The sequence below is a fragment of the Dryobates pubescens genome, chromosome 13 (assembly GCF_014839835.1).
Source record: "Dryobates pubescens isolate bDryPub1 chromosome 13, bDryPub1.pri, whole genome shotgun sequence".
Classification (NCBI taxonomy): Eukaryota; Metazoa; Chordata; class Aves; order Piciformes; family Picidae; genus Dryobates; species Dryobates pubescens.
This window is the reverse complement of record NC_071624.1, coordinates 24,680,277-24,695,493: the sequence shown is the minus strand read 5'-3', so window position 1 is coordinate 24,695,493 and position 15,217 is coordinate 24,680,277. Positions and strand designations below refer to the sequence as shown.

The window sequence follows — 15,217 nt, the reverse complement described above, 5'->3', positions numbered from 1 at the left end:
AGCTCTCAAATCCCAACTCTCATATGATGCGCTGGCACTGGGATCAGTATTGAAGTCGTTTTTAGGTGAGTAATAATGATGGACTGGGTTTCAGGGTCTGTCTTATCCACTATACATATAGTACATATGTAATGTACATATAGTAGAAGATTGTAAGTCAGTGGCATGTATATTTATGGAAAAGATAACCTGAACTTAGAAAAGGGACAGAGAATGGTGAGAAGGATCTGTGAAGGCATGCACAGCTTCCCTTCAAGGAGAAATTTAATAGTCTGGGAATCCCTAGTAGTCAAAAGGTGTGATATAAGAGAGACAAGTAAATTCAGTAAAATCCAGGCTAGTCTGGAGATGATGAGAAGCAAATTATTCTTTCTTATTTTTCTTTGGGTGGCCAGGCTAGGGTGAGACTCGCCTAAATCACCAGGCAGCTCCTGCCACATATAGTGAAATCCTGAACCTTGTTCAGCATCTTGTGAAACATGAAAAGGTTCAGCTACCTGAGTGACACATTCAGGTCCTTCTGTGTCATTAGGTGTATTACTGAGGATGCATCTTTGGGCTTGAGATGGGTTTTTTTAAACTGTTTCTTGCATATCTTGAAGTGTTTGGACATAGGATGCTGGAACAGATAGCTCTGTGCTCCAGTACAGCACTGTCAGTATCCAGCAGAAATACACTAGGCTGATTATATTCATCCTGTAGTTTGCAACTTGATATTCACTGCTCTATGACATTCTTGGAGCTGGGAGATTTGCAGTGAGCTGCAACTGAATCAGTGTGTCTCATTAAACCTCAGAGAGGGAACTGGGCAGTGTTTCTGAATGGACAAACAGCCTGATAGGTGTCTTCCCAGGAGTTTTTGTGAGTTGGTTTCATGTTGCTAGGGGTGGCTGTTCTGTTGTTTGGGTTCTTTAAGGGTCTGTGCAGATATTATTTTAAAATATTAACCTGACAGCATCAAAGTTTAACAAGTGGGTATGTAGAGAGAGGGCTGAAAAAGGGAGGGGAGCAGAAGAGAGCCTGACTCCTGATGACTTGCTGTGGTTACATGTCAGCATTGCTGCAGCTGCAGAATTGGAAAGGCGATATTTGCTTTATGCTTAAGAGGCTTTATTGTTTCTAAACTATATATAGTTCTGTAATCTTTCTTTAGATGGGGGAGGGTGTTGTGGGACAGCCTCCAAAGCATTGCCACCCTGCTTGGTGGGAGAGCGAGGGGTTAACGTGGTGGTGTAGGGCTCTCCGAATGGGCAAGCTCATTGTCAGAATAATGTTTAGCCAGGTGTTAATCTGTGTCTGGAGGGAAGTGCTGGAATTCATTATTCATCCCACTGGGGGAGGTCATGGTCCTGGGAGGCTGCCAGCGCTGGAGCCAGCCTCCTGGCTTTACTGACATGTGCCATTTGTGATGAATGCAGCTGAAGTCCATTTGAGGAATTCTCTTGTCAGGCAGCCAAGCTGACAGCGAAACGCGGAGCTAAGGCATTCGGCGAGCTCTGTTGCAGCAGGCGAGATCGTGCTCGGCGTCGGGAGGGCAGGGGGGGACAAGCTGGAACCGTGGAGGGAAAGCATCGTTTTTTCTTCCTGTCCCTTTTTGTTGAATATTTCTCCTACCCTTTGCTTCTCCTGAATACTGTGCTCTCCTTGGAAAATTGCCGGCTCTGACAGGAGTGCCATCACGTTGCTCTTCATCAGCGGGATAGGCTTTGGCTGTCTTTTTGTTCTTTAACGAGGGCAGGAGGTGAGACAATGATCAAGTCAAGTTGGTTCTACGTCAAGTTCAAGTATGCAGAGAAGGTAAGTCCGTACGTTTCCTCCTTCAGCCTTTGCTAAGGGATCGTTGTGTGGTCGCCTGCAGCCCCCTTCTCTTGACAGGCAGCTCTGGCCACCAGCAGAGTGGATGCCGCTGAGAAGTTTCGCTGGTGAATTTGTTTCCCTATGGCTCGGTAGATAACGCTGTGCCTGGAGCTGCCGCGGAGCAGGGTATGGGCTTGAAATGTGACAGCCACTACTTCAGCGTGATGCAAGTGGAAGAGAAAAGATCAAATCTAATTCCTCCCTTGGTGTGTCGGAGGGAAGAGAAAGCGGAGGTAGAGATGTGTGTATTTGTCTCATGTGGAGCTTGAAAGGCAGGAAGATTTCTTGTTCTGTACAGCCAGTTATGGGATGTTATAGAGCCGGTTATATCCTCCTACTGGGAAGTCAGTTCCTTTCTGCTCCTTTAGTAACAAAGTGAGTATTTAATTGTCCTTAATTATTACTGGAAGAAAGAAATGTTATTGGTTGAAAACCAGTGAGATGTATCCTAGAGCTGCTGCTGTTTGCGGCGGGGTTTACTGTGGGACTTGCTGCATTCCATCTTGCACAAAACGGGGTTCTTTCTGCTGGATTGTCCTTTCACACTCCTCTTCCACTTTATATTGCCGGTCTTTAGTACCCAGATGTCTGGGGAGAGCTAAGCGACAGGGATGGACCAAGGTTTTAGTGGGGACCTGCTTGACATTGATGTATTTTTCACTCAGTACCTCCCTAGAGATTTTCCTGCCCCAGGTTACAGACCTATCGGGTTGCCAATAACACTGAGACCCAGTCAGAATGTTTGGATGTCGCTTTGCTGGTTTGTTTAATCCAGAAAAAGGGAGGAAAGGGCAAGACCACTTTTTTTTTTTGTGTGAAAATACTTTAGAAGCCTCCCTATCTGTCCCCTGAATATCCTTGAGCAGTTATAAACTTGCTGTTTACAGACGGGGGGGACACACCCCCGTGCCTGTGCCATTAGCCTGAAATTGTCTATTTTGGCAAACAGTCCCACACTGATTTATTTCTTGTCTTTGTGCCTCAAGTTCTTCTGCACACAGTAGCATATGTATTTCATTTAACAAGATTGTCCTATCACTTATCCCAGGCTGGAAACAGCATCTTTAACAAAGTCATGGATTTAACTATTCCATCCTCATTTGTTTTGGGCAGCCTTACAAAGGGAATTGGACTGCAAAAATCAACTTTATTAGGCCGTTATATTTTTATCACCTTGATACCTCTCTGCAATAATTCTTTGTTCTTGAAAGCCATCTCACACCTGGAAATACCTCTGTCAAAACAAACTGGCTGCATATTTAGAGTATGAAATGCTTTTTGTGTTCTTCTGAAACAAAAACCTAATTAAATTAGCAGTTTAGTGGCGGTGGCTGAGGTTGGGTAATTTTTTTTTTCCTCCTTTTTTTTTGTGTTTCTTTCCTTTTTATTTTTTGCTTGTGTGTGTGTTGGGTTGGTTTTTTATTTTTGTTTTTCCCCCTTTTTGTGTGTGTGTGTTGGTTTTGTTTTGGGCAATACACCTTTACGGTTCGTCTAGAAAGCCCTCGAGTCCCCGAACAGAGCAGATAATGTTGCTGCTCTTCTGTCACGGGCTGATTCTCTGTGTGTGTGTGTGTGTGTGTGTGTGTTACATAACCTGTCACACCAGTTTTGTCAGAGACAGAGATTTTTTTTGAAATCTACAACCTGGGAAATTTGAACATGGATAAAATCCAGGAAATCCATTTCATCTGCCCTCTTCCTAGGGTTACTTGTGCCGCACAAGATTTTCGTCTGATTCACAGGGGAAGCTGCCAAGTCTGTTTGCCTGCTGAAGCAGAGGGGGGGAAAGAAGTCCAAACTCATAATGTGCACAGGCAGGAAGACAAAACCTGAAGTGCATGCCTGGTCTTTTAGTGAATTTTATGTGTGATAACAGAGCGTTAGCCCTTTGTGTGGAAGTGAGGGTTTCCTAATGGAAGGCACTTGGGAAATTCCAGCCTTGGCTCTGAGGTAGACATGTATCCCTTTGCTAAACACAGGATTTTGTGTCAGCATCCTTGTTGTGGTTGGTGCTTGGCCTGTCCTGCATTAGCTTCAAGCCTCGTGCTAGCGTGACTTAGCTGCGAATCTGTGCAGTTCTCTGGCTGGACACTGTGGGTACACGCTCCAAGGAACAAGTGCTTCCGTGGTAGTGTAACCACATTGCTTTAAGAAATTAGGTCAAATTCTTTTGCAACTCTTCTGTGTTGTCAAGGCTTTAGAAATTGGGTTTGTGTTTGCTTAGCTGAAGTCCCTTTTGAAATTCTCCAGTCAGCTTTTTACAGGTTTGAGGTTTGTTTCTTTTTTTTTTTTAAATGGAATTGAAATCTCACTTGGAGATTCAGTTTCTCATTTTCAGTTGACACAAGTGTGGGCTGCTGCAGGAACAAGTGTTCCCACTGCCAGCTACACGTTGTCAGTGGTAGTGCTTGTGTAGCTGCATGGTGACATGCATCCGGGAGCCAATCCAACTGGAACTGAACAGGTTTTATTCCCTTTTTTTTTTTGGGCTGGCTGCATTTGCAGGCAGAGCAGAGCGTGTCCCACTTCACCCTAATGTGCAGCTGTTAAGGATGTACCTGCAAAATGCCTGGTTGAGGGTGAGTAGAAAGGACAGTGATGGCTCTTCTGGCAGCAGCAGCCTGTGAAAACAAAATTAATTTAAGGTTACTCTCTTCACTTGGAAGTGTTACAACATCTCTGTTGAAGGGAGGTGATTTTAAGTTAGAAAAAGGTTGAGTCTCTGCCCTCGCATCAGTGAAATATCCTGGTTAAATCAGAGCTGGAACTGCCTTTCCTGAGTGAGCCACAGCACTGACATTGCACTGCTCCCTCTTAATTTTCCTTTGAAGAAGTTCATTGACATTTTTATTAGCTGGCTGGCTTTGCTGAAGCTGACATCCTTGCCTCTGGCCATCACAAATATTTATTTAATTTTTTTGCCTTTGATTTGCTTTGGAAGATTTTGATGGCTGAAGACTTCCCTGTGATAAAGTGTAAATATTTATATACATCAAAGGCAACTCTGCAGGCAGCTTATAGATTGTAAAATATTCCTTCACATATAGATTACCAACCTGGGTTATTGCCTTGGCATCACTGTGCTTTGCTGCTCTATAAACTGTTCTGTTGATTGTTTCAGTGTTGCTCATCCCATCTGGGTGATCTGCAGCCTCTGCAGACAGACCCGAACTACAGTCTGGTGATGTATCTTGCCTCGGCTTCAAGGAAACTCATCTTTCATGGGTCTTCTAGGAGCTTCCAAACTCTTTGCATCCACTTGACACCTTGAAGCCTCTCAACCAGTCAACTTGCATTGTCTGCCTGTGCAGTAGCTGTTCCATGTTGGTAGAGGAGAAAAAAAAAAATCGGTGGCTGTCTATTTGTAGCTGCAACAGAAAGCCTGAGAAGTGATCTGTCTTTAGGTGTTTACCCTAAAGATGTGTTGGAACTGGAAACATAGGAGAGAGATGTTGGGTCAGCTGATGTACCTTGGTATGTTAGTTTCCTCAAGTCATCCAAACAGTTGGGTTTTTCTGTGTTGTGTTAGGCAAACACCATAGAACCATTTCACAGCAGTGTGTTTTTAATTGTGACTACTATTATCAGATAACAAAAGTAACCAAAGGAAGAAATCTGTACAACTTCATCCTGACTCTATTATCAAGTTAATTGCAGACATTTTATTACATACACTTCAAGGGAGCCTCCTGGAAAAACCCCAACATTTTTATGTATAGCCTTGCGAGGATTTAATATAAGGTCGCTTGGGCAGGAGCCATTTTTACACAATAGCCATATTCAGTCTGGCTGCATTTACACCGTGATTAAAATGCAATGACGTTCTGTGATTAATAGTGCTGACACTAGGAAATGAGTTTGATCTGAAGCGGGGAAAAGGCAAGCTCTTGAAAAACTATGAAATTCTAGGAAGTGTGGGAGATGTGTGGAGAGAGGCAGCAGGAGTGGGCAGCCTGGCTTTGACATGATGCTGCTTTTATCTGAAGGAATCATAGAAGCGTTAAGGTTGGAAAAGACCTCTACGATCATCAGCATCAATTATCAACCTAGCACCATCAAGCCCACTAAACCATGCCCCAGAACGACACGTCTGCATGGTTTTTGAACACCTCCAGGGATGGCAGCCTGCTCCAATGCCTGATCACTCCTTCAGTAAAGAAATTTGTCATAATGAAGACTTTTGTTATGGTTATGGCCTGCTTTCTTTTCAGGAGGGTGCTGACTGTCTCCAACATGCCCATTGAGATAGGGAAAGATGTTCCAGAAACAGATCAGGTGTTAATAAGGGAGAAGAACACCAGTGATTTGATGATCTTTGAGGTCTCTTCCAACCTGGGTGATTCTGTGTGATCACAAATGATTGTGTAAAACAAAGACTAAAAAGAATGATTTTTTACATTGTGTATGCATCCTTTTAAAGGTAACAATGCTTTATAGCTTATGGATGAAGCTGGAGAAGTTGAAAGGTTTTGCTTTTGTCCTTGAAAAGCCCTGTCCCTTGTTTGTGGTTCATTAATAGATATTGTTGGACTGAAGTGAAGCTTGATTTTACTTTTTCCCCTATTGCCAGCACTGCCCAGGGGAGAGAAGAGCTGTATTCCTGGCTGGAAAATTAGATTAAAACACCCAGTCCCTAGATGCAGCAGGGTACATTCATTTCTTCCTCTGCTGGAAGACTCCCACTACTCTGAAAGGCAGTTTACAGTTTTGACAGCTAAAATAAAAAGCCTTAAGGACAAGCAACCACTTTGAATTTTCGAAGGGCTTCATTTCCAGCAGAAAGATTTCAATTACAGTCATTTTCCTTGAGTGAGTACAAAGAGGTAAATGGAACCCCTGTTTCAAATGCTAAACTCACAGACTACATTATTACCAGTTGTACTTTGAAACTAAAGGATAAAGCTAGTCTAAATCAAAGCCCTGATTCCAAATTGCTTTTTAAGAGTGTGATGGGGTCTGCACCCAGTAATTCAGCCACTTGGTACTGAGCAGCACATAGCACATCAAATGTGACTTTTGTTAGACTGTGGTGCTCTTCTGGGGGGATCGAGGCAGGAAGCATCTTTCTCAATGAGTGCTGAGAGTTGAATCTGCAGTTGTAGAGTAGCCTGTTCAAGATTCATGTCTTGCTGTGATCTTCCAGAATTTGGGGCTTTTCCTTTCTTCTCTGACTTTGCTCATTAACTGTCTTGTCTTTTAGAACAGTAATTTGGCAAAGAGTTGGTTATCTCCTGCATGATCCTCGAGGTCTCTTCCAACCTTAGTGATACTGTGATAATATTACCTCTCCTCCTTCCCACTCCCCACAAAAAGGTTTTTCATCTTGGGACCACTTCTTTCTCTTGCTGGGGTAAGGAACACGTTCTCAGAAGTCCATGCCTTTTCAGGCTAGATACTGAAATGTGCACAGTGTTTGCATAACACAGGTGCTGTGAAGAGCTGGAGAGCCAAGGTGATAATTCAGGCTGGAGAACTGAGCTCATGGAGACACACTTTTTCCCTGCAATCATGAATTCTGTACCCATGGCTTGACACAGCCAGGCATAGCTGCTTCAGTTGGTGACTTTTTGGGTCAGACCTGTGCCCAGAGGCATCAGAGGATGGAGCAGGGAGATATAGGGAGCTGCTTTAGGAGCAGGCTGTTTGTTCTAGGCAGGTCCTCCCTGCACACACACCATCCTTGTTAGTGCCTGGGAGTTGGGAACCCACCTGCTTTTCTCCAGAAGTGTTTGCTGAGCTAATTATGCTAATTTTATTTATTTATTTATTTGCTGCTACTTTTCCTCATTGCTTTGTGGGTAGATTTCTGCAGATGTGAAATCAGATGTTACTCCTTAAACTGATGGGGATGATCATCAAAGGGTCGTGTCTTCCCACATTACTCAGCACAGACACCTGGTTTTCAGTATTTTTATCACTTAGCTGCTGAAATATTTCCTTTCTTGCCTATGAATATTAAAAGTGGCAACTGTGACTGCCAATGTTTTAGGGAAATGAGTGGGGTTTGTCATTTTACATGCTTGTGTACAAGATATTCTGCTTGCTCAGGAAACGAGATGTAGAGATTTACTTGTGTATTTGGATTATTGTGGCAGTGCCCTTGTGCCTCAGGAGCCACTCCTCACTGGCTCAGCTGCTCAAGCCCACCTGGTTTTGCTGGGTGACCCAGTGACTGCCATTACAGCCCTGTCCCTGGGAATTGCCTTGCTTCGTATTTTGGCTTTCTGTTTCCATGTTATGATTTTATCTGGCATTTCTCTGAGTACAAAGATGTCAGAGGATGATAAATGCTGATGGTGGATGCAGCCTGCATTACTGCTGTGCCTTTCTCAAAGCTCAGTGGAACAGAGCAATGTTTTTCCCTTATTCTGGCCCCTAAGGCTGGGTTTAGCCTGGTGCACCAGCACTGAGCACAGGCTCTGGTCCTCACAGCCTTGTGTGCCCAGCAAAAGGCAGGGCTGAAACTCAGAGGAAGAAATGCCTTTGCTGTGCAGTCAGCAGCCCCAGAGGGATGGGAGGTCAAACCTCAGAAGCTGCCCCTCCTTATTTTGTGTGTCTGTATGCTCCTGGGTCTGCAGAGCTGAGTGAAGTTCAGCCAGACCTCCTGCGAGGAATAATCTCCCACAGCATGAGTGATGTGCAGGTCCCTGCTCTGGCACTCTCTCGTCATTTCTGGGCTATGTTTTTAAGTTAAAAGCAGTGGATGAGCTGGGAATTGGCAAACAGAAACAGCCTGCAAGCTGCTTTATCTCTGGGTATGTTGTGTTCTCCACCTGGTCCTTGAAGTCATAAAGTTATCTCAGATTTCTAAGCATTTGGAGGAGAATGCTGAAGACCATTGGGCTAACTACTGTTTACTTACTTACTTTGATTTAAATGCTCTTTCTCCAGTTCTGGCACTTCTTGGTAGTTGGGAAAATTCTTGGGAGAGTTCTTGTGTGGTTTTAGATAAGGGCATTTTATGTAAGATGTTAAATCTTGCTGGAGAGCAGTTCTTATGAGGAGTGGCTGAGGGAGCTGGGATTGTTTAGTTTAGAGAAGAGAAGGCTGAGTGGAAGCTTTATTGCTCTGTACAGCTCGCTGCAAGGAGGTTGGAATGAGGTGGGTATTGGTCTCTACTCTCAGTTAACTAGAGATAGGATGGGAAGAAATGGTCTCAAATTTTATCAGGTATCGGTTGGATATTAGGAAAAAATTCTTCAGAGGGTGGTCAGGCATCGGAACAGGCTGCCCAGCAACATGGTGGGGTCACTGTCCCTGGGAGTGTTTAAAATATATGTGGATATGGCACTTTGGGACATGTCTTAGTGGGTGTGGTGATGGTGGGTTAACAGCTGGACTTAGTGATCTTAGAGGTCTTCCCTCAAGCTTAATGATTCTATCTTTCTGATTTCTCTCTGTTCTGCAGACTGAGCATTTGCAGCTTGTTTTTTTTGCTGCAAGTTGTTATCACTAACCCATAAAACATCTTGAAAAGAAGAATCTGTAGAATCATTTGGCTTTGCTGGAGATAAGGTGGAGATTTTAAAGGACTTTTTCTTCCTTGAATCTGGGGCAGTTGTTACATCCTGCACATCAGAGGCTCCCAAGTGCTGGTCCTGCCCAGGCAGATGCTGGAAGCCCTTCAGGACTCCCAGCAGCCCAGCATGGCTGACTCGTTAGGAAGTCCAAGCACCACCAGTTCTCTCCTTGATATTTCTCACAAAGACAATCACTGGAGCAGAAGTGTTTAAGCATCTCTCTGTTACTTGAGGATTCTCCCACCTGTAAGTGGGAATGTGATGTTTTTTTCCCAACCTGAGTCAGCTTCTGGACAGCCCTGTCTTTATGGTTTAAGATCTAGACCCAAAACATTTCCATCCTCAGTCTTGTTTATTTTGCATGTATTTCATAATATCAGACAGGGTTGGAAGGGACCACAAGGATCATCCAGTTCCAACCCCCCTGCCATGGGCAGGGACACCCCACACTAGATCAGGCTGGCCAGAGCCTTGTTCAGCCTGGGCTTAAACACCTCCAGGGACAGCGCCCCAACCACCTCCCTGAAGCCATTCCAGGGCTCCACCACTCTCATGGGGAAGAACTTCCTTCTCACCTCCAGCCTGAATCTCCCCACCTCCAGCTTCATTCCATTCCCCCTAGTCCTATCACTACCTGAGATCCTGAGAAGTCCCTCCCCAGCCTTCTTGTAGGCCCCCTTCAGATACTGGAAGGCCACAATGAGGTCACCTTGGAGCCTTCTCTTCTCCAGACTGAACTCCTTCAATCTGTCCTCATAGGAGAGATGCTCTAGCCCTCTGATCATCCTCGTGGCCCTTCTCTGGACACCTTCCAGCACGTCCATATCCCTCTTGTAATAGGGGCTCCAGAACTGGACGCAGTACTCCAGTACTATTTGTGTGACACAGTACTACTTGTGAGACTAAGGATTACATACTAATGGGAATAGTCAGTGGCAGGTAAAATAGCAAAGAAATGGGGGGCGGGGGGAAAGCCTTGTTACAGTCTTCTGATGTAAATTTTTAATCAAATGTGTTTTCTTCTGTTAAGCAACTTTTACAGCCCGCTGCACAAAACATGCAACCCAAAACTTTTGCACAATGAACTGCGTGTAATAGGCTAGCAATGCCTCTGCTACCCAGGTGTGCAATGCATTGAAAACCCTTTTTGTGTGCATGGCAGTGTTGCCCTCAAAAGCTAATGAGAATTTGTTCAGTCTTGCTCTCCTAGTTCCTCCTGTTTTCTCCAGATTGCAGCTCTTTGTAGAGCTTTATTAGAAGTGGTGCATTTTGTGGTGAGAAGGAAATGCAATTTTCAATACATTAGGAAATAAAATTCCAAATACATTAGGAAGCTGGAAACTTCTCATCAAAATGCAGCTCACTGAAAGGAGGTTGGAGCCAAGTGGAGGTCAGTCTCTTCTCCCTAGTAACAAGTGATAGGACAAGAGCAAGTGACTTCAAGCTGCAGCAAGGGAGTTTTAGGTTGGACATAAGGAACAATTTCTTCCCCAAAAGGCTTGTCAAGGCCTGGACCAGGCTGCAGCAGTGGAGTCTCCATCCCTGGAGGGGTTTTGAAGCTGTGGAGATGTGGTGCTGAGGGATGTGGTTTGAGGAAAATGTCTAACATGATTGTACAGTGGTTGGGATCTGTGAACACTCTTCTTCAGCACAGCTGTGTGGAAGAATTGGTAGATAATAGACTGGGTTGTAATAGCAGTAAGAATTACTTCAAATAACACTTTTCAGTCCAGACAGCTAGGTGTGAGCTTTGGAGCAACCTTCTGGACCATGGATTTAGCAGTAGTCTTTTTATGAGTGACCAAACTCCTCACTGTTCGGGTGTCTTCTGCACAAGAACTCCTTCCTGGAGCCCTCATCTGAAGCAAAGGTACTGCCCTCACCTGCTCATCTCACAAGCCAGCCACCCATAGGAAGACAAAATGGGCTTTTGTTTCCCAAGTTAGAAGCCAAGCATGTCTGTAAATCACAGAGTTGGGGTTGGAAAGAATCTCTGGAGAACATTCAGTCCAATTCCTTGCCAAAGAAGCTCTTCATAGAAAGAGAGATTGGCCATTGGAATGGGGTGCCCAGGGAGGTGGTGGAGTCACCATCATTGGAGGTGTTTAGGAAGAGACTGAATGGGGTGCTTGGTGCCATGGTTTAGTTGATTAGATGGTGTTGGGTGATAGGTTGGACTCGATGATCTCGGAGGTCTCTTCCAACCTGGTTAATTCTAGTCTGGTCTATTCTATCACAACTTGATTGATATAGCAATATTTACCAATATTGCACCATACTGAGTGACAGACCTGGGGATGCTGCTAGTCAGAGGCATGGTGTGGGTGACCCCACTAGCAGTCTTTTGCCTCAGCTTCATCATCCCTTTTTGGAATTTCTGCTTCCTAAGCTGTCTTTGTTGTGAGACTCCAGCCTTTATTTGGCATCTGCCCACACACTGCTGGGCTGGACTGTGCTGACCTCAGCTCAGTGAGGCAGCAAAACTACTGACATCTGCAGCAACACCCTGAGCATTAAAGATGTCTGAAAGAGTGCTGTTCTTCAGTGGTTTCTGGGGGCTTTGGCCAAACAGGGTGTGCTTTCAGTGCTATGCCAAGAGCTGGCAAGCATAGGAGTGCATGCTTCAGGTTGGAGTGATGTGAGCAAGAACTGTTGTTCTGTGCCCAGCAAGCTCTGCCCTAAGGTGAGTGAGTTCCACTGGGCACAGAAAAGTGTGCGCCAGCTACCTGCTCCTGGGCAATGAGCCATGGCAGACCTGCTGCTGCCCAGGAGGGACTGTTCTGGGGCTGGTGAAGGAGCAAACTCAAGGATGCCTGGGCACACATAAATGCAGAGAAATTCTTTTGAGCGACTGTTTGGGACACAGCTCTTGACTTGTAAGCCTGTGGTGTGGTTAACACTGTAACTGGTATTGTGTAGGTACTTGAGAGATTAATATTTAGGACACAGTAGATGAGAGAGGCTGGCTGGGGGGATGCCACATGCAATCTGTTCATCTAGAATTATTTTCTCTTTTGAAGCTAGATTCACCAGTTCTCTAGATGGGAGGAAGAGAAAAATAACCTGAGCTTTCTCTGATTTCTTAAATTTTTAATTCCTAGCCCTCCCACCCCCTCACCTCCCCCCTGATCAACCCACCCTGGACTTCATTTGCCTGAGGGCTAGTTCTGCCCTTTAATTATTTAAGAACTGGGTTTTGTTTACAGATTGTAATAAAACTGATAAAAGATTAACAAGGTGCTTGTGAATCCTTTTAAGCAAATTAAAGCTTTGAAAGACTTACAACTGCAAATATTTGAAAATCATAAAGCAGAAGAATAAGAACAAACCAGATCAGATAATCAAGTTATTGGATTTGTTTGGGAGGAAAAAATAGTCATCTTGTTTGCAATTGGACGTGAGAGCTGCATTGTCTGCTCCATCAAATATTTATGTGTGCTTTTAGCAGATTTGAAGATAGTGATTGTATGAAGCAGCACTGGGCATGTTAAAAGAGTGTTTTATTGTGGTGTGGGGTAGCTGCATGACTAGAGCATGGGTCAGAGAAGGGATTCGGAGTAGAAGCACAGGGTGGAGTTCACTGTAATGGCAAGCCCGTTCATCTTCTACTGCTTTTAAGGACTGTGGTGACTCTTCCCTAAAACAATCCTTCTGTGAAATGATGGATTCTGAGCTTCACTCCAAGAGTGAAAGTCAGGGAGGTTCTAACTCAGTTTCTATGCAAGTACAAGATATCTGGCTTATAGTTCCATCAAAACATCAGCACTGTGCTCAGAAACAGTAAGAAAGAGTAATCAAGTGAAGTACTAGGAAATGTGGTAAGAATGGAACAAGGAATATTGCTAAGAGAGAATAGAAATCTCTGATTTACCTCTGTTCTGAGGACATTGTGCAGTTTTTATCCTCCTCCTCCAAAGACTTGCAGCTGCCGTGAGATGCAGGGTTGTTTAGAGGTGTTGAACTACCTCTGTGTGAGGAAGAACTACATGAACTAGAAACCTTCAGCTGGTTAAATACATAAAGATGTGGCAGAGGTCTGTGAAATCCAGCAGGGTGAGGATTTTTCATTGCCTTCCCACAAAAACACTTGAGGGCATGAAAAAGAAGTTGATAAGAGCCAGGTTGAAGGAGGTGGTATGTTGTGAAAGTGACCAGATCAACAGGTTGTCAAAGGAAACTGGTGATGCTAAATGTTAATGGTGAAGAAAGCAACTGATTGCCACTGAGCAGGCAGAAACAACAGCAGGAGCTCAGTGAGCTGAAAGTAACTGGAGGTAGAAGCAAGGGGGAAAGATGTACATGTATAAATAGAGACAGTATTATATATACTTAGCCTATTTTTGTTCTCTTCCTTTGGCCTTCCATTTATGGCCACTGTTGGAAAGAGGATGCTGCCCAAAAGAGGAAGCTTTTGATCTGGCCCAACACAGCCATTTTCTGTGCTGATCCGCCTGGGGCAGCTCATTCTGAAACATCTCTTCTGTAGTGACTGTCACATAAAACTGATGTTCTTCAACATTAGCCAGGCCAAGCAGCCATGGATTTGACTGTGATTGTTGCCTGAAAAAAAAGGCAACTTGTGCAGTGATTACAGTGTGACAATAACTGGATTCCTAATTTTCTGCTGAAAGTGCTCTGGAGCCATGAAGAAGAATCTCATTTCTCCTCTGTGCTTCATTTTCTCCCTCTATAAAACAGGTGTGAATGCATACATGTTAGCAGAATTATCTATGCAGTATTTTTTAAGAATGCTTTTCTTTGAAGCCACTGGCCAGGATGTGATACCCAGAGAAGGCAAGCAGCAGTGTCCTCAGGAAAGTTTCAAGATGGGTGCATTATTACATCACCGAGTTCTTTAGCACCCCAGTGAAAAATCAGTACAATCTCTTAAGGCTAAAGTGTGCTTGCAATTGAATGAGGTGACAAGAAACTTCTGGGGCAGACGAGGAGAGTTTGAGTCTAATTAAATGGAGGCATTTTATTCCTTTGGAGAAAGAGCTGTGAAAGCTAACACGGTAACACAGCAGGTTCAAAGGTCTGTGTGTAGATCCTAATCTGCTTAAAAGATGGGGTAGAATTTCGCTGATGGTATCCAACTTGTGTTCAGTAACCGAATAGTTCCTTTCTTGAACATCCAAATATAAACTGTGGAAGAAGTCAAAGGAGTTTAAAGGAGGTGAATTAAGATCTACCTATGTACAATTGCTCCCTGTGACTCAGTGGTAATGACAGGAGGTTAATTCTATTCTATTCTATTCTATTCTATTCTATTCTATTCTATTCTATTCTATTCTATTCTATTCTATTCTATTCTATTCTATTCTATTCTATTCTATTCTATTCTATTCTATTCTATTCTATTCTCTCTGTAGCTGGGGGGTTTCCACCCTTTTCAGCTGGCGGGTTTCCACCCTTTTCAGCTGGCATCATTGTATGACTCTGATGGCAGCTCTAACATACCTGGTTAATGTTCTGCTTCAAGGCAAGCAGCTAATCTGTAGGTCTCAGTAATGTCTTCAAATGTCTCCTTTTGCTGATTTTTCCCCTTTGGCTCTGAACTTCTGCAGATGAACTTCACCAGCCTGAGCTTGCCCAGGTGGGTTGGGCCGACCTCTGTGTCGGGAGAGGGCAGTGCATCCCCGTTCTTGAGGAGCAGTGGGAGGTGCATGTGGGTTGCATTACTCCGTAGCTTCATTCAAGCAGTGTGTGTAGCTTCCAGTGTTCTATGTGATACAGATGTTAGAGATGAACAGATAGTCTGTTTCCTTGTTGAGTGCTCTGTAATTTTTCACTGTTGTGCTCGATCTTTGTCCAGCCTGCTTGAAACTTTGCTAGTGTTT

The 15,217-nt window shown here is 44.2% G+C and overlaps 1 protein-coding gene across 6 annotated transcripts in view; it reads left to right on the top strand.

Annotated features, from left to right (window-relative positions):
- The window catches only part of AUTS2 (activator of transcription and developmental regulator AUTS2), an 809,823-nt gene that overhangs the window by 279,519 nt on the left and 515,087 nt on the right, over positions 1-15,217 (top strand). The window contains exon 1 of one of the 6 annotated variants that reach the window (XM_054166173.1): positions 1,257-1,797. The exons of the other annotated variants lie outside the window; for them this stretch is intronic. Within the exon in view, the coding sequence (XP_054022148.1) occupies positions 1,750-1,797 (48 nt within the window). The 5' untranslated portion in view covers positions 1,257-1,749. Of the gene's footprint in view, positions 1-1,256; positions 1,798-15,217 lie in introns of those variants that run through there. 6 annotated transcript variants of the gene reach the window in all.